This window comes from Epinephelus lanceolatus, chromosome 11 (genome assembly GCF_041903045.1).
Source record: "Epinephelus lanceolatus isolate andai-2023 chromosome 11, ASM4190304v1, whole genome shotgun sequence".
NCBI classification, from domain to species: Eukaryota; Metazoa; Chordata; class Actinopteri; order Perciformes; family Serranidae; genus Epinephelus; species Epinephelus lanceolatus.
Window position 1 is genome coordinate 38,169,391 of NC_135744.1, and position 24,132 is coordinate 38,193,522.

The 24,132-nt window shown below is 41.4% G+C and overlaps 1 protein-coding gene across 4 annotated transcripts in view; it reads left to right on the forward strand.

Annotated features, from left to right (window-relative positions):
- Positions 1–24,132, forward strand: part of jade2 (jade family PHD finger 2) — a 257,626-nt gene that overhangs the window by 216,796 nt on the left and 16,698 nt on the right. For 2 of the 4 annotated variants that reach the window (XM_078172612.1, XM_033640720.2), the window contains exons 11-12: positions 771–888; positions 17,112–17,243. In XM_078172612.1, the coding sequence (XP_078028738.1) occupies positions 771–888; positions 17,112–17,243 (250 nt within the window). The remainder of the gene's footprint in view (positions 1–770; positions 889–17,111; positions 17,244–24,132) is intronic. The other 2 variants (XM_078172613.1, XM_078172614.1) reach the window with 1 other exon arrangement.

Here is a 24,132-nt window from a genome sequence, read left to right on the forward strand (position 1 = left end):
AATTTGACAATATGGAGGAGCAGGAGGGCTCAGCTGGAGTCTGGATCTGAGTGGATGAGGAGTCTGTGATTCAGTTTACTGGCAGGAAACAGGAAGTCGCCTCTTGATTTTTACCTCTTACCGTCTCATTACTGGATGCACATAAACCTCAGATGGTATATGTTATTGCACTGATCTTTATTTGTTAGAGTTTTTTTTTTTTTAGCCACTACAAAGTAGCAGAACAGGCTGAAAAACAAACACTTCTGACATATTTTTAATTGCATTATATGTTTTTTTTAATAATATTTTGGCAGACAATTGCCTGTGTATTTATTTATTGCCAATATATACTACTTTCTTTGTTCTTTTAGCTTTGTTTTGGTCACAACCTCCTGACAAAAATATGCTAGATATGCCACTTTCTTCACCAGCATGTTACTGAGTTGGTGCATCTGTTGTTTGGTGGTGGGCAGGTTGGTACAGTGTTGTTGTTTTTTGCTAAAAACAGCTGCTAGAAATGGGATTGCAGAGCCCACTGTTCAAGAAAAAAACCTGACATGTGCCATAAAGCCAAAATAATGAGCTGAAAGTGCCTAAAAAAGTCTGTAAAGCTGTGAAGTGTCCTGAACACAATGTATGTCTGTATGTATTTGTATTCACACATACGCTAGTCATAATATTTATGCGTCTGTCATCCTCCCTGTCAGGTTCATGTCCCTGCGCTGAATCACGATGATGAAGATGCAACATGCTGCCTGTGTTTGTAACAGCCATATCTTGTGTTTCAGGTGCGTAACCTTTGCTACATGGTGACGCGGAGGGAGAAAATGAAACACACCCTTTGCGACCTCCAGGAGAAGATTTTCCACCTGCAGATACAACTACTGGAAGAGGACATTGCTGGAGGTAAGAGAGAGAGAGAGAAAACACGACTGTGTCTGTGGTGATTTTTCCTAATTCCAACCACGCCACTGTAAAAACCTGTTACCTTTCACGCACTCTAGCACTACAGCCAAGGCCGCCAACACACACTCTGTCCACCCTCCCAAAAAAAATAAAAAGTACAATTTGGAAAGCTCAAGTGCAGAACGGTTACATCCAACCCCTCGTTGACTGAGTGTGGTGGGTGGACAGTTTTTGAAAATGGCCTGTCATCATTTTTGCACAGTAGGCCACACTTGACACCTGCACGGCAAAGAACACTGGAATAATAGTTCAGCCAGATATTGTGACACACACCATCCACATAAATGGAGCTCGATTTCCTATCCACTCTGCACAGATGACTGACCTCGGTGCATTTCATCCAGCTGCTCTGTGACGGAGAACAAGAAGGACGAAGCTGGCAGGTTGAGTTGATGCTGCTGTGTCGGCTAAATATCTGCTCAAAAAGAAATTTATAATCTTAGTATCCATTTTTATATCACTTGTCTTAGTTGAAATTTGTCTTTTACATGTCTACTTTATGTTAGACCCATACAGTTTTTGGCACACAATGTGCACTTTTTATCAGGTAATATTTTTTACATATTTTTGACTAGGAAAAACCTGACACACAGTGCTGAGCTGCATCTAAAATTAATCTTCAGGTTTCCAGCTTTCAGGTGGTATATGCTACTTCTATGTAGCCTATACTGTTGACCTGCTATCTCCCCCAAAATATCCCCTGCCCCCCCTAAAAAAAGACAAAAATGGGTCTCCAGTATGCGGGTCTTGGAGGGTTAATTGCATGCTGCTATTTTGTCTCTTTGACCACACTGTTATAGCAGTGCAGCACTGATTTAAAATAAATAAATAAATAAAAATCGAGATAATAAAGTATATTTCTCTGCATTAATTTGATTGTCAATCAAAACACTCTTGTACTCAAAGCTGTTTTGGAAAGGCAAAATAATGGAATTTTAAACCTGCGATTAATCACAGTAAACTGTTGACATTCAGCAATTAATCTTGATTAAAAAATTAATCGTTTAACAGCCCTAGTAATAAGTAAAACATTATTTGTATATGTAGCATCTTCCTAACAGTGTTAGGGTTATTACAATACCAGAATTTTAAATTTTGATGCAATAGTGAAGGAAAAAAAAGATAATCTTTTAATACCATGGCAGGATGAAAATAACATCCTTGGCATACAAAATAGGATTATTTCTTTCCTCTGTCTTTTAATAACAACCTGCACATAGTGCATGTACAAAAAAGTCACTGACAACACGCCTCTAGTCACATGGATTAGGTCCTTCCCTGTTGTTTCATCTGTGCCTTGGTTGAAAATGTTATTGGATGTTGCCCACGTACAGTTTCACATGGTGTGTGTTTGGGACACAGGTCATAGGAAATTGCAGATTAAATAGTCAACTGAACCCATTAAAAAGAGCAATGTATTCAGAGTTTTTGAAAAACGTGGGACAAACAGAATGACTGACTGACTGACAGAATGACAGACTGACAGTTTCTGTGATTATGTACAGCATACCATACCATGACTTAGTCATACCAAAAATTTGGAGAAAAAAAAACAAAACAGTGGTCCACAGGGGGAGCCACAGCGATCGGTCACATTTTAGCCATTTTTAAGCATTTTTCTGTTGTTATAGCGCCACCCAGTTGCCAATTAGAGTTAAATTTCTCCAGTCACCTTGAGGCGTCCTGTTCTACATATCTACCAAGTTTAGTAAAAATCCATATGGCGGTTAGGCCTAGATAACAAATTAGCTCTCTAGCGCCCCCATTTTGTTTGATGGGGTTAATAATGGAGGGGTCCCCTCAGATTATGTGTGGTCATATGACTACAAAGTTGCGTGGTGGTGGGTGAAACCCTTGAGATGTTATACACCTTTATGTGATGAGCCACGCCCTCCGCAGTATTTATTGCCTTATAGAAGCTCAGTTTTAGTAAGTTTTCCAACTTTTGCCAAGAGGGAACTTTAGATATTGGTCCCTAGATTATGTTCACCCAGTTTCATGCAGATCGCTCAAACTTCCTAGGAAGAGATCCATTTGAAGTGTTTTTCAAAAAATTCAAAATGGTGGACAATCAATATAACCGGAAGTTATGGGTTCTTGAGGCAGATTTGTTCCTCATGAGGAGAGGCATCTCTGTGCAAAGTTTCATGTCTCCATGACATACGGGGCATGAGATATGCCCATTCAAAGTTTGCAATTTCAATTGGTTGCTATAGCGCCCCCCTTTGGCCAATTGATGTAATATTGCTTCATTCATATCCTCCCATGACCCTCTACCACTGTGGCAAATTTCACATGGATTGACCAAGTCAGTGAGGAGAAAAACGTGGAAAAGACACACAGACAGAGTTTTCGTCATTATATAGTAAGATATATAGTTTTAGTAATTTCAGTACTTTCAAATGTATACTTGATGGAGAACGTATCCTTTAAAACCCATGGTATTGAGACAGTTTTGAAGTATTGGTACTTTTGATAACCTTAACCAGCATCACAAATTGTTTGTAAGATAAAAGATGTACATATTTATTGAAACAACTGTACACAGCTGAGATTAAACAGGGGCAAAAAGACAGTCAGTGATGCCTCAACTTAAATGATATGTAGACAGTGAGATAGCTTTTCAAATGGGATTTAAATAAAGTTACTGTGATAACTGATAGTTGTCCATTGGTTTGACCAATCCAGAGCCTTGGGACTCCTCACCTTTTGACACCAATCTAGAATTGGTACATCTACTGTAGTCAGACTTCATCTGAAGCCAGGCTCTGGTGTACATGGGGACATGGGGTCAGTGGCTCAGCAGTATTACCAGAGGCTCTTAAAGTTAAGAACAAAATCTTAAAATCAATACTAAAACAGATTGTGAGCCAGTGTAGAGCATCAAAAGCTGGTGCGATGAAAAATAGTTATCGGTTCATTTTATTTTGGTACTCAGACCTTCAACGCCTAAAATAGACAAACAGCGCACACATATATGCTTTATGCTGTAGACTCTCACCCAGGAAAAAGCCTCCAATCAGAGGTCTCCAGCTACACAAATGCAAACAAATTAAGGTCAATGAGTACTTCAAATATGAAGACAAATGTAATAGTAAGCTCCTTCAATTGTAAACAAATTTAGAAGATCACACAATGTAGCCTGTAGTCTTTAAAAAGTAGAAAAAAAACACTAGCAGCAATCTTAACATGAGAGAAAAGTCAACGATACTAATAATGAAATTCCTGGACTCTAGAAGAGATAAAAGCTCTAACAGCTTCCTTGAGGTCGTCAGTAGAAAGGAAGAAGCTTATCTTAGAGATATATATCAGCTGAATAAAGTGAGAGTGAACAACCTTCTCATCTTGATCATTAAATAAAGGTTCAAGCTGAATAAAACACAGATTTTAAGTTTATCAGTTTCTCATTGGCTACCAGACTTCTGAGCTGTTGTTGTTATGGTGATGATGGTGAACCCTGGTTACACAGATGATGGTATAGTGTAGATGTCATGGGATGATAGTGACCTGTATTTGCCTTTGGATAATGTTTAAGGAGCCCTATTAGTTCTTGTAGTCGTGACCTGCAGCTGGCATGGCGATGACGGTGAGAGCTTGTTGTCATGGTAATGCCAGTTACGTCTCGCTGGCATGGTAATGATAGTGAACTCTTGTCAGCTTGCCCCTGTGGCTGTGTGTGTGTGTGTGTGTGTGTGTGTGTGTGTGTGTGTGGTTAGAATGCTCAATTTGCAGCGCTCATCATTCCCCGAGGTAGGCTGCATACACACACACACACACACACACACACACATCTATGCACTCCGCTAAATCTTACAAACACTTTCACTCTCTCTCTAACTCCGTCTGTGTCCCTCACTACCACACACACACACACACACACACACACACACACACACACACATGCAGAGCAGAGCTGCTGACTCAGCAGATTGCTGCCATCAGGTACCGGGAGCTGTGCTGCTGGCACTAAACAGCCATATCTATTCTCACTGCCACAGGAGTTAGATTAGAGAGGATAGTTTGTGTGTGTGTGTGTGTGTGTGAGAGAGAGAGAGAGAGAGAGAGAGCACCAGAGAGTGAAGGATGAGGTTGTCGGCTATAATGATTTGTAGTGTCCCTCACCTTGTATCTACCTCTTTTCTCTGCCTCTTTTATCTTTCTCTCTTATTTTCCACTCTCCATTTCTCATCAGCCTCCTCTTTAATTTATTTTCCCCTCCATCTGTTTTCTTTCTTTTTCTCTCATTTGTGGTGTCCTCTTTCTCTCTCCTCCTCTCTCCTCTCTCCTTCAGTCAGCCCAGCAGTTGTCATCAGTTTGTTCTCCTTTTGTCCTTCTGGCCATGCAAACTGATTTTGTGACACTGGCAGAAACTGAAAACTTGGACAAAAGTTACAGTGTTGCAGACAGCACTACAACCAAATTGTGTTTAGATAGTTTTATTGGTCAAAGCAGGGTGGGAAGGCTGTACATGCTACATAAAATATAACAACATATCCTCATACAGAATGGGTCACTTGCCAAGTTTAAAATATTCTGATACCTGTATCAGTACCAGTACCCTTAAAGTGATACTAATACCAAAAGAGTGCTTAATTTGATAACCAGAATAGAACCAGAATAGAGTAGCGTGTAGTATAGCTATACTTTCAAATGTTTCGGTGGCATCTTGGCACACTGAACTGCACCAAAAACACCCCGCTTGACTTCACCACACCACAGACTGTATGGGTTGTAGCTGCTGCTGCTGCAGGAGTGTGAGCTCCATGCTGGGGACAGTCGTGAAAGTTATTTCAGCTACATGCACACAGTGACAGGGATAACGGCCTATTTCCACCAGATGCGTGTTGGTTGCGTCTGCGCTCCGGCACGGCAGCAGAGCCGATAGGATTCAATTCTAGTCAATGTGTGTGTTTCCACCGGCTGCGGCTGTGCTGCGTTCCGGCTCCGTCACAGCTCCGGCACTCCGGAGCCCTCCGCAACAGATACGCAGGACTTTTATTTTTGCCGGACGCCGGAGCACAACGCAGCAATTCAGCACAGAGCAGATCGTGTGGGGCAGGAAGTCGTGCACAGAAACACAATAAAACATCCGGTTAATTTTCAAAACAAAATACACAGTGTTCACAGCGGATCATATTTCCCTGCACTACACCTTGAAAACTACATAATGGGCGGAAGCAGGCCTGAAGTCAACAGGTCAGAGGGTTTCAGACGTCATTTCACCATGTTAACACCATGGACGAGGAGATGTTAATCATGGCAGTGCACCGAGATGTCTTCTGGCGTAGCTGCACTGCTCTGCACAGCAAACGCAGCCGGTGGGTGTTGACGGACGGCGGAGCACGCAGGGGATAACCAGTGCTGCCGTTCCGCAACAGACAAGCATCCAGTGGAAATCCGGCGTAATGGTTAGCACTAAATGGCTAACGTTATCTGATGATTGTTAACGGCTTTAACGAGTCGAGCTCTTTTGGTGTCTTAGTTTGTTGAGACTGTTTAACAGCTCTGTGATAGCGATTGCTGCTCTGTGAGACTTTGAACTGACCATTTGCCACAATGAGAGACTAGGGAGACGGCAGCAACAGAAAGTTTTCTGATTTGAAGGGGAGTCGGGACAGTCCGACCCCAGGCGCAAAAAGGATCCAATGCAGATATTGTTTGACTGGACATGTTTCAATACTACTTAGCGCTGAGTTATTTCAGTGGATACTTTAAAGATGTGGAGTACCAATACCCAGTGCTACTTGCTAATCACTGTCGTCCCAAAACGACATTCAGACTGCTGGCGTACATACCAGCAGTCATAGTTTTAAAAGTTAATGCAGTCAAAACTACATGGTTAAGGAAAAAGATCGTGGTGTGGGTTAAAATAATACGTTTGATATGTTAACTAATGGTTTCATATGGGACATAAACAGCAGTCTCCTTGGTGAAAGTCCTAAGTTTGTTTGACCCATCCACCACCCTGACCGTTTATACTACGTTAGCTGACTTCCTCCTTTACTCCTGTCATAACTACGGCCACTGGAGGTTATGGCTAACCATAAATTTTAACATGAGTCATAATAAGCTGCATTCACAGATGATCTATGTGGCTGTTTTTGGGGTGAGGGCAGGCTAAAATTAAAACTGAATGTCAGTGGTGAGTCACTTTTGACTTGCTCTCCAGGTGGTCATATTGACTTAGAGCCTGATGCATATTTTCTCTTATCTCAATGCAGAACAGATGTAAAACAATAAGAAGTGCATGATGGGTATCATGTCTCAGAACACTAAGCGTGCTCAAAACATTCTCAGTCTCACAGTATGTGATGTAAAAAACGTTTTGGCAATGTTTTATTTTCTTTGGCATTTAAAACAGGTCTGACATCCAATTCCAGGCAGCACAGAAACATTTTACAACTGTAAAATCAGATTTTCAGAAGCCAGCAGATACCCTGAGCTCTCCATGCACTAGCAACACTATCCTTCCTCCCCTCATCTCCCTCTGGGCTTGTTTCCATGTGGAAAACACATCTTTCTCCTCTAACCCACCTAAAACAGAACCAGAAACCTCTCTCCGCCTGTCTGTCTCTCATAGTTCTTAATCTGTCATGTTCCACGTTCTGTCTGCCAGTCCGTCTGTCTGTCTGTCATGTTTATCTGCCTGTCTGTCATGTCGGGGGCAGCTCTCGTCATGCTTTGTGACTGCTAGCATGTTACCAGCAAGGTGGACAGGCGAGCAGGCGATATCCCTGTAGTCCTGCATGCAGACAAAGAAGCATGATGCCGAAAGTACATGGAAGTGTGCATGACGATATGGCATCTAGTATCATTCTGTAGCAATTAGTTCATATATGATAACTTAAAAAACCTCCAAGCAATTATAAACCCTGATGTATTAGTCTTTGAAGGAAACGTATTGTTACACATGAAAAATACGGGTTCAGTTATGTTATGCACACACACACACACACACACACACACACACACAGAGTATTATTGTTATGCAGGAAGTGCACTACATTTACATTCTGGCTCAAACCGAGCTGTGACAAGCTGACAGTGGTTAGTATTGGCCTCTCTGATCTGCTCTCAGCAAGTGTGTGTGTGTATGCATGTGTGATAGAGCGTGAGGAAGACAGAGAAAATAAGGATGGAGGAAGAGGAGGATGGGAAGGGACAAGAAGGTAATAGGATGAAAGAAAAAGTGGAAGATGAGAGAGGAACAGGAGTGGTGACGATGAGAGAGAATGGAGTGTGAAAAGGTGGAGAGAGGGAGGATAAGACAGTAGGGGAGAGCGAAAAAAAAACTTTCTCATATTGCACTAATGAGCTCAGGTAAGAAATGGGACACAGTGGCTACACACACACACACACACACACACACACACACACACACAGACTCACACGCTGCAGTTCAGTGCACCTAGAAAGAGGGGAAATTAATCACACACTTCAAAAAGACGAATCCCCCGGTGCTGTTGCACCTTCTAAACAAGAGAGGGAAGGGGGTTTGGAGGGGAGGATAATATTGCAGGGATGGAGAGAAAGGCAACAGCAGAATGTAAAAACAAAAGAGAGGGAAAAAAGCACAGATCTGACAAAAAAAAGTGTTTAAAAAGGTTTCCACTGCTGATAGTTGGATTTGCGCTGAGATTACAACCTGCAGGGGGAAAGCAGAGCCTGCAGGCGTCCTTGAAAACCCAAAGACTAGTTTTCCAAGCTGTAGAACATATAAAAGAACGAGATCAGATTAGGAAAAAATGGGGAAAAAATGTTGAAAAATGGTCCCTGAGAGATCATAGGATAAGATGGTCCTCCTGTCAAAACAAGGAAAAAAAGATAGAAATTACAATTTAGGAGCTGTGTGAAGAAGCGTTCCCTCTGGGAGCTTCCTTAAAGATCCCCTGGTGTTAATGGCCTCTGCAATTTCAGCAACAGCCATGAAATAAATTGGAAAAAGGGGGAGACATGGCTGGTAGATGTACCTGCACTCATTACCAAAACACAAAAAAAGTCTGATACAGTCATGCTCCTGACACCTTCACACTAATTTACATGTCAGATTTTGGTTTTGACATGACAGTACTGTCACATTACACTCACATCTCCCAAATATTCTCTCAGTCCGTCATTCATGTCAATTGAAGCTTGCATGGCACACTTTGAAAGGCTACAGACGTAACAGACTATACGTTGGTCCACGACCAATCATTCCTGCTCGTCTTTCATGACGTGTGTGATGTCATGGGGCTATTCTTGTGCTATTTTAATTAGTCTATGGCTACTATCATTTCAGTCACTATGGCTGTTCATGTGCCAGCTGAAATGTTACTGTAGTAACGTAAAAAGCGCCACCACATGGCAGGCACTATATTTGAAGCACCGCATACAAACTCTGCAAGTCACTGAATCCTCCACAACAAGTTCCTGCAAATGTTTCACAATAAAAGCCTTACTTTTAATTTTAAACAGATGCAGGAAGTGCTAAGTTTGAAATGACGGTGCAATGTGTGTTTAACTGTGTAATATATTGATTCTAATAATAATCTAATTTATTGCTTTGCTACTGTGATTGTTGAACAAATGTTGAACAAGAAAAGTCTAGGCAAAGAAATGGAGACAGGAACTGAATTAAGTCCTTGTTTCCTTTGGTTGAAATGCAGAGAAAATTTCCCAAAATGGTTTCTGGGGTCCTGAAATACCTGCTGTCTAAAGGAGTTTTAGTTGCTGGTCTAGCAGTCCAGCCTCTATGTGATTAGGTTCTGACTAGACTCACAAGTCAGTCTTTAGATGCTTTGCTTAACTAAAGACTGATGACTTTCTCCCTGATTTTGTGTTTAGATGGGCGGATACAATTTCAGAGTTTAAAAAAACTCCTTACGTTGCAGAACCAATAGTAAATCCGCAGGGCAGTCCTTCAGTGGCTCGCTGAACTCTTGTGCTCGTAAACATAGTCCGACTGCGTTAAAAGTTTTAAACAAAGTCGCTGTAAGTCCTTCATTTCCACAATCTTGTGGACTGAGCACACGTTTGATAAAACGGAGTTTAATCTCTCGGCATCCATTTTCAAGCTCTCTGTGTGTTTGTGTCCTTGCAGACGAGAAAAGGGGGAGCGCACATTTCTGGGAGGGCGTGTCATTTTCAAAAATGCAAGAGGCGTTGCTTTGTTGCCGGCCGTTTTCTCCGGTGTGTTAAACACACTTGAGAAAGGAGTGTCCCCAGACTATCAGAAGGTGGAGATCTCTGATTGTCTGGTGGCGAGACTAGGTTCTGACTATCACAAGTGCAAAGCATATCAGACAGCAAACTAAACTGATAAAGATGTAAATATACCCATCAACAATAGCATCTCTGTGGACAAACCAACAACTTTCATCAGCACATGAATATGTTTGAGATCCAAGACTAGCATATCATGTCAGAATTCATATAATTTTGGTCAAATTAAACCAAGTCTTATCCCTAATTTCTCTACTGTAAGATTTTCTATTGTTGAAAGAAAATAAGTATAAATTAAGTATTTCAAACATCCTTCTTTCCTAATCTACAGTTCTTGCAAAAGACGTCTGATCAGACCTTAAATGCTGGAGACAGGAAGGATGTTTGCTTTGTTTTCTGGTGCACAGCCACAGCTAAAGTACAGATTAACACATTGCGAAGCTGCTGTACAAGCGAGAAGCTGCAAGTGGCAGGTGCTATAGTAATTAGGGGAAATGAGCTTTCTTTAATTTGTCCATAATTTTACATCTTTGTCGTTTTCATGAAAGAAACTGAGTCACTGTTTTGGGGTGTTGTATCACAGCTGAACCTGCATCTGGCCTCCCTGTAAACAGGGCCGTTTTTACTTCTAGGAACGATGAAACAAGTGATAAGTAGAGTAGTACAAGTGTGATTGCAAGCGTATTAGCATATAGAAAGATAAAAATGTAATAAAGATTGGCTCTCTTTTGAAGCCATGACTAACAAGCTTTACTAACATGGCCAAAAATGCTAACTTTGCCAGGCTTTCATCTCACAAACTTGATTCTTGCTTGAAACTAAATAGCACCCCACCTCACTGTCCTTCCTGTGCTCACTGCATGTTTGTTACATTCATAACTTTCACAAGCCACTGCAGTTTTCACTCCACATAACTTTTCACGAGTAGACATTTCCGAGCATCCTCCTTAACAACCCAGGCAATAATCCGGCATGGACCTGGAAATAAAAACCCCTCCACACTTGTAACACCTCATTCCATCCCATTTCATCTTCCTGATCAGCAGCCATGCTGTCAGTTTCCACAACGTCTCCACATTGTTTATTGTTCCACTTCACTTTACATTTGATTTCTCAAATGGAGATCCAGCATGAAACTCGTCAAGCTCTTTGAAAACATGAATATCCCAAAACAAAAATGGGAACTTTTTAGGCCAGCATAAACGTAAAGGAAAAACATATCGTCTTTCTTTTGCTTTTCTTCCTTTCCGAACATTTAATATTGTATTTTTGGTGAACTACACTGTCACACTCTCAACACACACACACACACACACACACACACACACACACACACACATACACACACACACACACACCCCACACACACACACACACACACACACACACACACACACACACAATGGTCATCTCAGTGTGAAATCTCTCTCTGGTCTCTCTCAACTCCATTCATGCATGTCCTGCTCCTCCATGCTAAAGCAAGCATGAGGACAGCCTACTGCTGGCTATGACAGCCACACACACAGTGCAAGCATTTACTGTACTGACCAACACACACACGCACAAACACACACACAATTTTAAAAGAATCTATACTGTATGATACAGAGCAGCTACAATATTATATTAAAGCTTCTAGTAAACGGTAAATGCTCTTCATATCAGCCACTCTAGCGGGATAGCTGTATGGGTAGCAACACTGGTCCATCAGTTGGTTCACCACTTTGATCCAGACTGAAATAGTACAACAACTATCAGATGGATTAAGATGAAATGTTAGAAACCCCAGACAATGAATCCAGACAGCTTTGGTGATCCAACGTTCTGGTCTAGATCCACCAGGAGGTTAACATTTTGTGGTCTTGAGTGAAATGTCTCGACAGCTATTGGATGGATTGCCATGACATTTGGTACAGACGTTAAAGTCCCCCTCAGGATAAAATGTAATAACTGTAATACCTTCTGCCTTTTTGTACAGCGCCATCATCAGGTCATCATTTTAATTTGTCCAGTCCATTGTTTTATGATTAAGTAACTGCCAGCTGTAGTTTGTGTTTAGTGTTTCAAAGCACTGCTGCTGCCTCACAGGGTCGTTGGCATGGCTGTAGTCTTGCTTACAGATTTTCACTGAAATATATCCAGATTTTTTAAAAGAAAGATTTAATTTTAGAACTAGAAGGGCTGGAAGGGCACTTTGAGAGCGCAGACCTCCACCAAGGCCACGTGCACTGTCTTGCAATGTTAAAGGGACAGCTCATACCCAAAACAAAAATACACATTTTTCTTCTTCTCTGTAACGCTATTTATCAGTGTGATTGTTTTTTTGTGAGTTGCTGTGTGTTGGAGATACTGGCCATAGAGATGTCTGTACTCTCTTGAACATAATGGAACTAGATGGCACTCAACTTGTGGTACTTAAAGCTTAAAAAAAAAACAAAAAAAAAAAAACAACTCAACAGCAATGTCGCTTTCCACAAATCCTGATAACCAAGATAATCCATAGACCTTGTAGTTCGGTTGAAAGAAAATAGATCTTTCGTGAAACTGCTCTCAAACAGGTGTGGGGATTATCTGTCTATTTTGCTGTTGAGTTTTTTGAGTGTATCTTTGGCTATTTGAGCACCACAAGCCGAGTGCCTTCTAGTTCCATTATATTCAAGAGAAGACAGACATCTCTATGGCCAGTATCTCCAACACGCTGCTGACAAACAAACCAACAAAAGGGCTGAGCCAAAAACATAACCTCTTTGGTGGAGGTAATTAAAGTTTCCACACCTTCCTCCTGTGCTGGTCACCACAGTTTACATTAAGCTGGGTCATCTTTGAGGTAGGGCAGCTGCTTCTCCTAAAAGAAGGCAATGAAATGAAGAGAGTGACAAGAAAAAGAGCTTCCTGTTATGCTGCACGTCATTATAATCATCAACAATAAGTGATACTTTTGTAATTTTAACATGAATGTTTTGCATTATGGATACATAGCGTATACTCTAGTGTTCCCCTTATTTTGAAAAGCCACATTAATGACACAGTTTTTGAAATGTGAAAATAATGAGCCCCACATGCACTGTTTTAAGGTATTTTTTTCCATCAACACTTATTGATAAACTTGCTGTAGGTCAACTGTTTCACCCTACAGTGGCTGCTGAGCTGTGCACATACACATAAGCAAATAAAATGAGCTTTTCTAAACCCCAGTGTAGCTGTAATGAAGCCTGCAGGTGCCACCTGCTGTACCAATGCACACACACGTGCGCACACACACACACAAACACACGCGCACACACACACATATAGCATATAAACATGATTCACAGCAGCAGGAGAGTTAGTGAGCCGTGCAGTCAGGACTCTGTGTTTGTCTAAACAGCAGGAGTCTGTTACAACAAGACATCCCAACAATAAGAGCCTCCCATATCATAGACTGGGAGGCAGAGAGAGATCGTCACTGTGCTGTATATGTGAGAGTCAGTGGAGTGTGACTGAACGCGTCTCTGTTGTTTCCTAACATGCTGTGTGTTTGTGTATGTGTGTGTGTGTGTGTGTGTGTGTGTGTCTGTGAAATGGAGAGCTCATCAATAATCAGTTACTCTTCATGTTATCTGGAAACTTGTGACAGTTTTCAACATTTTATGGACTAAATGATTAATCAATTAATCATAAAAATAACTGACAGATTAATAAACAGTAAACAAGTAATCAATAGTTGCAGCCCTAATTAAATTATTGTAAATAAGTCATTTGGCAGGTTGAGTTTGAGTGTATGTCATGATCAGTTATAATTGTTTTCTGACTGTTATTTTATGTGTTAATCGATCATTAATGTTGATATTGAAATTAAAAAATTTGAATTTGTTTTTGATCCCCAGAGAGAATCTGGGTCACGTTAAAGGAGCTATATGTAAGAAATCTAAAGCAAATAGTCGTAAAATCATTATTATATGTCAAAGAGACTAAGGAATAATGTTCATATAACATACTGATCTCACCGACAACAATAGCACAGCCAGAATATTCACATTTTTTAAAAAAAATTAAGGTCCGCACATCATGTTTATGTTTTGAATTTGTGTTGTGGCCTGTTGCGCCACCCACCGCCGACTACCAGTCACACAGTCAGTAGAGTCTCAGCATCAGTTACAGTTACGACTGAGCTACAATGGCTGACGGTGCGACTAAACCCAAACGGCCTCGTTATGATTTCCAAAAAACGCCAAGACAAAACTCGAGGCAAAGCGAGGGTCTATATAGGAGATGCTTTTGAATGGTGGAGACGGTTGAAAGCGGAGAAGAATTTGAAATCGGATGTCGAAGTGGCTACTCTTCTCCTCGACAGGTAAGCTTTAGCCAAAGTTGGCTAACTAGCATCATAGCTAGACGGGGATGGACATTTCGAATACTTTCAACTGTTATTCATTTTCGATCATACATTGTAGCCCATGTGCAGGTGGGTCATCGACTAGACAGATTTTTTTGAGAAACAAACGTTAGCAGCACGTCAAGCAACATTGGCAGTGTCCCGGGACATAGCATTAGCAGCCGGCTCCTCCTCCGCTGTATCCCGGCAGCAGCGTTAGCAGCAGAGAAGCCAGACTTGCTCGAACGGGGGGTGGACACGACTCGCGGCAGTATTTTGAATTTGAGTGCAGTAACAGTTTTGGCCGCATTCTTACATACGGCGCCTTTAAAGTTGGTCTTAGATACACATATAAAGAAATTATAAGAAATAGAAAATAAAAACATAAGTATGCCAAAATATGTGCATTTTGGTACAATGTAGTGCACAATATTTAGAGAGAAAATAGAGAAATAAATATGTACGAATATGTGCATCATACAATAATATAAGCTATAACCTAGATATAAATAAAAATGCTAAGAAATGGGATCTTTAAGTGTGTTAAATATAAATGCAAGAATAGTATAATGATATAATATTATTATCTCTAATAACTAAATTATTGAAATCTGATATTTATTTTGGTTTAAACCTTTTTTAACCTACTTTCTCCCTCGTCATGCCCCTGACTCCTGATTCAGAACTACAGCTGTTGTAGAACTGATTCATAATTAATCATAAATTATGTGGCATTCATCCCGTGTCAGCAGAATGGGATCACCCCCCACTGCTAACCCCAGATAAATGGAAATACAGAGCAAAACGCCCTTTTTTAATCATTGTACTTACATGTAGAGGTTTGTTAACAAATTGAACTAGATTTAAAGAAATGGTATAGTTCCTTATTAAACAGGATTCATAGTGCAACACTGTGCTAAGTGTTTACTCCACCACCAGTGTATTAGATGGTATTATACTGTCAGGTGTTGTTCTTATTTGGTCTTTGATCATGTGTACATATCAGTGTTTGTTGTGTTACCTGCCACACTCTCAGCTGGAGGGAGAGAGCGAAGTCTCCTGGAGTGAGAGGACAGCTCGCAGCAGGGAGGCGCTCTGCAGGGCTCTGTTACTTGTCATACAATGTGTGTGTCAGCATGCTCATAGATCTGAACACACAGCTGATGTGTTTGTGTGTACATGTACAGTGTATATATGCAGTAGAGCGTGGTCTCTGTCTTAGAGGCAGTATCAGGGGAATGTTGAGGCAGTGTTGACATGTAGAGAGGGAAGTTTTTGGCTCGTGATGTCAGAGTGTATATAGTTATCTCCTTTGAGATGCATAAAAAATGAGGCAACATTTCGTGCAATGGTGGATGTGCCAAGAATAGTGCTGGAGCTAACCTTGCTAGCAAGACTTTTAAATGTTCACACATACATGTACAGTTACTCCTCCACTATGTTGAAGACCAGAGGTGTCATGCAGAAGGTGCTACAGAGTCACTGCTCCAACATCTTCTTTTGTGCATGAATGGCCAACATAGGTTTAGGGTTAGGGTTCACCGCCTGTCGGTTTTTATGTTTTGGTATTTTCAAAGCAGTGCTTGTATGGATGGGAATTTTTTTGAGAATGGAGGAAAAACCTTGTTTTCAAAAATACCCATGTACAATGTGGACTAGGCCTCAGAGAGACACAAGAACATGCAGTGCAGTGCATCCACAAAAACAGATACCCGGGAACCTTATAACCAGTCTTTGTTTTCTTGTGTTAACTCTGAGGTTAACTGAGGCGTCGTTCATCAAGGCCACATGGGGCTTGAATCATTCAGCCTTACCCTCAAACTTTAACTAGAATACTAAACACAAGCATTAACATGCACCCCGAGCCTTTAGGTTTTATCTGGGTAGAGCAGAAGGGTAAATGTGCCACTGAAGATGAACTACGGCTCAATCCCCGAACCTCATCAGGAGGTGAGTCACATTTGGCCAATAACACCTTCCCCTCTCTGCAACCACAAATTGGCTCAGGGCCTTTGCCAGCTTTTCAGAATTACTGTGTGCTCAGCTAAGATGATGTCCTGTGAAAACATTTTTCAATTAGACTTAAAGTTGTCACCAGCTCTTTGTGCTTTGTGTTACAAAACATAAGGAGTAAATTGGGGGGGGGGCATACAATGAGCATGTATTTAATGTCTTGAAAATACACTTCTCCAGGTCTTGAATTCAAGTTCACCAGAGTTTTTGCTCCACAGTTTTCCCATCTTTCTTTCTCTACTTCTCACTACTCTTCCAGCTATCTGTCTAATTAGCTTCTGTATGTTTACATCCTAATGTCAGACACATTTTACTTTCTTGCAAAACAATAATTAGATTTGGGCGTGCTTACATCAGCTGTGTTTTAGCAAATAATGTTGTTTCCTAAAATGTCAACAAATAATCTGAAAAACTTTGGTTTTGTTTTGCACTACATATTTCCAGCTTTAATATTTGCTGTATGCTCCTTTCCCACTCAAATTCCACCTGAAGGGAAGAAGCCTCGGTGACACTTTACGCCTAAAATCAAGCTTAAATTGACTAATTCAGCTAAACCCCTAACCTGAGCCCATCTTCTGTGTCTCCCCTGCAGAGAAAACCCAGAAGGGAGAAAAGAGGAAGCAGAATGGAGTGAAGGAGAAAGGGAAGGAGAGGAGGAAGAGTAGTCCTGAGAAGAAAAAGGAGAGATTGAAGCCAGAGAACGGCTCCCTGCTAAAAGAGCTAGGTACATCATGTGTTTGTGTGCGTGTGTGCGTGGGTGGGTGTACGCCCTGCAGTGTTTTGCAGCATTTCCAAACTGATAAGATGCAACTCATTGGCTGAACATATGCCACATGTGTGTGTGTGTGTTTGTGTTTGTGTGTCCATAGGAAAGATCCTGCTGACACAAGGTTGCAGCACATTCAGTAGCCTCCATCGGTAATTTAGTTGAGGTGGCGTTTTAAATTCAATAACAAAACAGCCAATAAGTAATATAAGTTGGATATCTCAGGATGACATTATTTCATTTTCGACATGATACAGACTTTATGTGCGGAAACTTTGTGTTAAATAAATTATTGATGCATCAAGAGTGCTGCAAGCTTCAACAAAAACATGTCATAGTCTGCTGTGGTCAGCATCCTTTCCATGCTGGTGTCTTACCTTTTTTTCTATACTGCAGACTTATGTCTCTATCATCGGTGTTGTCATACATTTTCTGTGCGACACTTAATGTAGACCAAGTGTCAGTTGCAATGGTAAAATCTTTAATAGGACTTGACTGCGACTCAGCTCGGCAAGTGTGATGTGATGCATCAGTCTGTTGGAGGTTGGCAGAGTAACGTCACTCAGAGAAAAGTGAAGGAGAGAGATGCAGCGAGACTAGATATTATAAGAATGTCAATCCTATACATCATACAGACCACCTCTTAGGTCTCCTGTAATGAATAAATCACCTTGTATAAGCCTGTAGAACTGTGGAACGTCCTCCTAAGAGGTACAACTTGAGCTGCAATCACACTATGAAGTATGGGAGCAGAGCATTAGTCCTCCCATGGAGAGATAACCTCACTGAGCACCAAACCATCCTACAACAGTAAGAGTGGAAGCTTGGTGCTTCCAGGGCCATTATAGAATTTTTTAAAATAGATTTATTGTTTTAACTCATGCAGCACTGTAGCTTGCTTGGTAGGTCGGTAGGTCAGTCGTGGATTGGTCGGTTCATCGATTGATTGGTCCACAAAAAATTCTCCACCCTTTGCTGCCAGTTTTTGTCCTAGGAGGCTGAAATTTGGCATGGAGGTTAAGTGTGTGTGTGTGTGTGTGTGTGTGTGTGTGGCGGTGTGTTCTTGTGTTCATGTCAATTGGCTTACAGAGGGCGTGGCAATGGGGGTATGCATGGTTATTTCTGATCGATGATGATGAGTTGAATGTAAACTGAATCCCTTTGAGGAATTTCAGGATGTCACCTTGGTCTTCAGGATGTTAAATCCATTTGTCTTATAGACATAACTATTTAACTTTATGAAAAAGTAATGAACAACCTAAAATAAGAATAATCTGGAGCATCCCTAATTTTAAAAAATGTTTTATGTACAACACGGTGCTCTTGCTGAGCGCTTTAGTGTCTTTTGTTGCTGCTGGAGTACGAGTAAAGACGCCATGAAGTAAGCTGAGGAAAAAGAGGCTCTGTTATCTTCTCATTTTCAGTAACACACATCTTGCAAAGCCTGCTGTCTGTCACAGTGAATAAAAGACCGGCGGACCCAGCAGGACCACTCACATGTAAACACAGATACTATGGGGGATATAATAAAAGCACAATACTGCCTGATCATGTACGATACGTCAGTGTAGTCTGACTCTATCAGTTGGAGAAACCTGACTATGACCTGTAAATTAAAAACCTGCTGTGTTTACTGTGGAACTCCTGATGACCCCCCGTGTTAAATCCAGCTAACGCTTTTCAGTTCAACTCACCTCGCCTAATCAGTGTCACTGTAAACATCATCTCCCTGTGTTTTTGAAAAATAATTTGACACCCACAAGCCAGACCATTATTTGTGTTAAGAAGAGTGAAAGTTGGTAATGAGAGGTGGAAAAAAAAACAGGCAAGGAAATGATGGTAAAACCGCAAAGAGATGGAGAAACTCTGTCAGTGTTAATCTTTGTCATTAATGAGCGACTGGGAGAGAGGCACTGTTAGAATAAGGGAGAGAGGCCTGTCACTGCCAATTCTCATCATTAGTGAGACGAGGATGGATAATAATGGCTGTCTGTCCTGCTAGAAGGTGATCCATTCCCCACCACCGATCATTACCGCTACATATGACGCTCAGAAGACAGATACTAAATGGAAATTGAGCACGCACATTATATGTATGTGGATATTTGTTCGAAACATTGACAATTTACAGGCATTTAGCTGACACTAGTATCCAAGGCAGCTCGAAGTGAATGAGGAGATAAAGGCTTAGTGTCTCACTTGAGGACACAAGATAGACTGTTGATGGACGCGCACACTGGCGGCTGTGGTGATTGAATCTGTAGCTTTTAAGTTGTCAACACGAGACAAGCCACCTGACTGACTATTGGGGTGCGAATTAGCATTTCAATGCACAGACATCTTCATAAAAGTCAAAAAGATACTCTGAAGCAGTTTGTCCGTCACTGAGCAGTGAGAGGTTTATTTTTTATTTTCCACCGAGCAGAAGTAATCCAGGTTCATGTTAGCGAGGGCAGAAATGTGTTGACTGATGTGGTAAATCAGGGGTGCAGATACCAAAGCCTCTCTATTCAGAAACATGGGAGTTTCTGATTTTAAATTGAATATCCCCTCCCTCTGTTCATGTCCATCTATTTACCTCTCTATTTGCATTCATTGAGGCAGACAGGCTCGCTTTGAAAGTTGGCACTCTGGGATGTGTCGGCAGCTCCCGTAAAGTCATATTTCCTGACATCCTGAAAACATCCTCAGTTTATTTTTTCAGATGCAGCTGCTTCATGGGACAGCGGCGCTGTGACAGTTTGATGAGAGCTGGTGCTGTCGGCTCATGGCAGAACCAGAGCGCGCTGTCAGGATCAAACACGGTGTTTCCTCTCTTTCAGGTTACATCTTTCAGGCTACCGCTTTTATTTTGGAAATGTTTCCCTCCAAAATTACATAACCATTCAAAGTCATTTGAAAAAGGTAAAAACCACACATGTTAAATGATTTATAGCATGAAGATCAAATAAAGGGTTGTGCTTTTAGGGGGAAACCGCATGGTCAACAAAATACAGACTGGAACCTTGAAGAGTATCAGTGGGGTTTTCTATTAAATAGCATCTGAAAAATGCTTTTTGTACAAATAGTCCGCACACTGTGGCTCCCTTAAGTGCAATTTGTTAGCACATCCACAACTGACATTTCGAGCTAATGCTCTGATCTAGTCTGAAGAAGAGCATTAGCTCAAAATGTCACTTGTGGATGTGCTAATAAATTGCTCTTAAGGGAGCTACAGTGTGCGGTCCTTTCTTCATGTTTTATTGCTCTTTTATTGGTCCAGCCCCTGCCTTAAACAGGTTTTAGCTGTGTGTAAGTACTATACATATTTTGTCCTCATATTGACAAGTCCCCCCTAGCATTACCAAGCCGTAATTTGAAACATTTAATAAATGGTTTATAACACTATAATATCCGATTATAGCGATTTTGCCTTTATTTGACAGATGACAGAGTAGACTGGAGACAAAGGGAGAGAGAGGGGTATCAACGTCCCAAATTGAACCCTGTATGTTGCAGTAATGTGGTATTACTGTAACTAGTGCTGTTCTGGTTAAGGAATTTCCCCTGCAGTGATCAAGGTTGGCTTCACAGCTCAATGTGCAGCATTACAGCTATTTTTGTTGTTTTAATATATTGGGCGTGAGTTACTGCCCCAAGCGAGGGAGTTCAGGTATCTTGGGGTCTTGTTCACAAGTGAGGGTAGAATGGGGCGTGACATGGATCAGCAGTTTGGCACAGCGTCTGCAGTGATGCGGGCGCTGTGCAGGATCTTCATGGTGAAGAGGGAGCTGAGCTGGAAGGCAAAGCTGTCGATTTACTGGTCCATCTATGCCCCACCCCTCACCTATGGTCATGAGCTCTGGGTAATGACCGAAAGAACGAGGTCGCAGATACAAGCCGCCGAAATGAGTTTTCTCCATGGGGTGTCTGGGCTTAGTCTTAGAGATAGGGCAGGAGCTCGGACATCCAGAGGGAGCTCGGAGTAGAGCCGCTGCTCCTTCGTGTTGAAAGGGGCCAGTTGAAGTGGTACGGGCATCTGATCAGGATGCCTCCTGGGTGCCTCCCGCTGGAGGTGGTCAGGGCACGTCCCACTGGGGCAGATGCTGAACACACTGGAGGGATTATATATCTCGTCAGGTCTGGGAACACCTTGGGGGTCCCCCAGGGGGAGCTGGAAAGCGTTGCTGACATAATTTGTTCGGCCTGTTGCCCTTGAGACCTGGCTTCAGATAAGAGTTTGAAAATGGATGGATGGACTTATTTTATCCTGATTTTAGTACTTTGTAAATAAGCTTTATTGTTAGGCTGTGATTAGGTATATTGTTGCTTTTTAAGTGACAAACATGACACAGTTTTAAGTTGTGTCATCTTGTTCATTGTTAAATGCACAACACAGAAGGACAATGAGGCAAGATAAGGGGCGCTCCAGCAGATACCCTTTGGTTGCGTCTGGTTGCTATGATACAGAATATCCGGGGAAGTAAAAATTTTGGCACAAGGTAGAGTACCTGCTCTGGAAGTTAGGTGAGGTAAGGCTGCAGCACGTAGGGAGAGAGGACGGACCCGACAGTCTGTACTGGTTCAGTATTAATTTCCAGATGTTCAGTGATGTGAGGGTTGTGATTGGCTGTTTGTTCCAACCCTCCTCCACTGTGATTGGATGACTGGGTAAAGTGACAGCGACAAGTGGCTGCAGCGTTTTACCCAAAGTTGAATATTTTTTAACTCTCAAAGGCCATGCAGAACAGCTTCAGAGCAGTCCCCAGTGTAGAATAGATGCTTAGTGGCTTGTCACACGTGAACACAGCAGTTGCGGCAGTTTCTTGCCATCCTTGCAGTTGGCTTATCAGTAGTGCAGTATTGCAATATTGTGGTTATCATGACAGCCCTAGCTGTAACGGCTACCAAGGTGCAACTATAGGAACTTCTATCAACTTTAAGATTAAAAAAAAAACAAAAAACTATAAAAATGTCATTTAAGTTTTTGTTATTGCGTATGAAAATAAATAATTAACATGCAAACAAGAAAGGGAGGAAAAAACCTAATTTGTGATATACAGCATGTTTGTGTGGGCGAATAAAATGGAAAACAAAGTCCTCTATATCTTCAGGCTTCCTCTGAAAAGAAGCTCCTCCTCTGTGAATAGCTTCTATATGTAGGACGTCAGGTGGGTGGATTTGTAGTCTTACATAACCCTTGTTTATTTGTATCCAGATCTAATAAGTTATGAATATTCCTGCAGTGACATTCTGTAAAAAGCTGTGGGCTGCACACACAATTACTGTACATGATTAATATCTAAGAGCCTAAATGAAAATGAGTTCTGATGACTAACTGTGCTCTCTAATGTTTTTTAATCCTCCCTTTCATGTGCATGAGTAAAAGCAGTTAATCTACATGATAAATATTATATTTATAGTCATTTACTCCTCCTCCCTCATATACTCACTTGTCCTTTCCACTTCTCCAAAGAGAGGTCAGGGGTCAAGTCATCAGACTGCAGCTAAATGACAGTGAGGAGTTGTGATATACAGGACAGACACATCAACATGCAGCAAATAAGACAGCATTAAAAAGAATTAAAGCCACATAAACAGGACATATTGGCACACAGACAGCAGCACTAAAGCAACACGTGAGGAGCTCGGTTCCTTCCTGTGATCTCAGAAAACGAACATGACAGAACGTTGCTCAAAGCTACAGAAACCACCCAACAAAGACTTCACGCTGTCATCAAAAGGATGAAACCCAGAGCTGCTGTGTTGATAACGAAATGGGCTGTGACTTTGTGGGATTATAGCATTTTGGTAGGAATTATACACAGTTTAACCTCACTCGCTCTATTGTTAACATTTGTTTGACATAAAATGCATCTATATATCTGCGAAGATTCAGTCTGGAGTTTTGGCTTTGTGTGGTAGCTGCGGGCTTGGGTTTTTGAGAAATTGGCTTGTTAGTGACAGGTTTGGTCAGTGTGATCTCCTGCATGAATGTGAAATAGTGTTGCAGGAGTTGGACCTGCATATTGGTGGATTTTACTCTTGAGTAATGAGAGTTAGTTTTTGTAATTTTGATATTGAAGTAGATTTGTTATTCAGAAAACGAGGCTCTGTTTCCATGCTGTTGCTCTAATGTCTAGTGTGTTCACTTGCTTATAAAGCTGATCTGCAATATGAACCTTTTAATACTAGTTAAAGTAATTTTGGTATTTTCCAACCTGGCCCTATTTTACCATGTTTTTGTGCCGTAGAGACTAATGGGAGCAGCAGTTTCTGATCTTGGTCAAGTACTGAACGAAAGGGCTGCAGTGGCGAACCCAGCTGCAGTGTTATCCCTGTGTACGATTGAGCACTGTCACTTTACATCCAGTTCAAGTGCTTGTTTTTGCCACTGATGGGCTCAGACTTTTGTAGCAAGTGTCTGACAACATCATGGAAAGGATCCCTACAGAGACAGGCCAGAACCAAGCCAGAGTTGTGATGGTTTAAATGGTGGGAGGACGAACCATGACTGCTTCTTTTAATTTTGTTTTGCTTCTGTGAACTTTGAATAGTGTTTGAATTACTGATTATTTAAATCGAGTTTGGTGGGTTTGACATAGTGATTTCCATCTGTTTCTGGTTTCAAAATCTTGCTCTTGCTCTTTAACAAAAAGGTCTAACTCTGTAGGGACACTTATGATAATAATCCGAGTCTGTCAGTGGCAAAAACAAGCACTTTTTCTGGACTTGTTTTGAGGGTGTGTTGCATGTATTCCCTGAGTAGTTGCCCCAGCGCTCTCAATCAGTACTGGACCACAGAATAGGATCCAGGTTGAAATGTACCAGCTACCATTTAAGGTAACAGCGCTTATGAAGATCACAT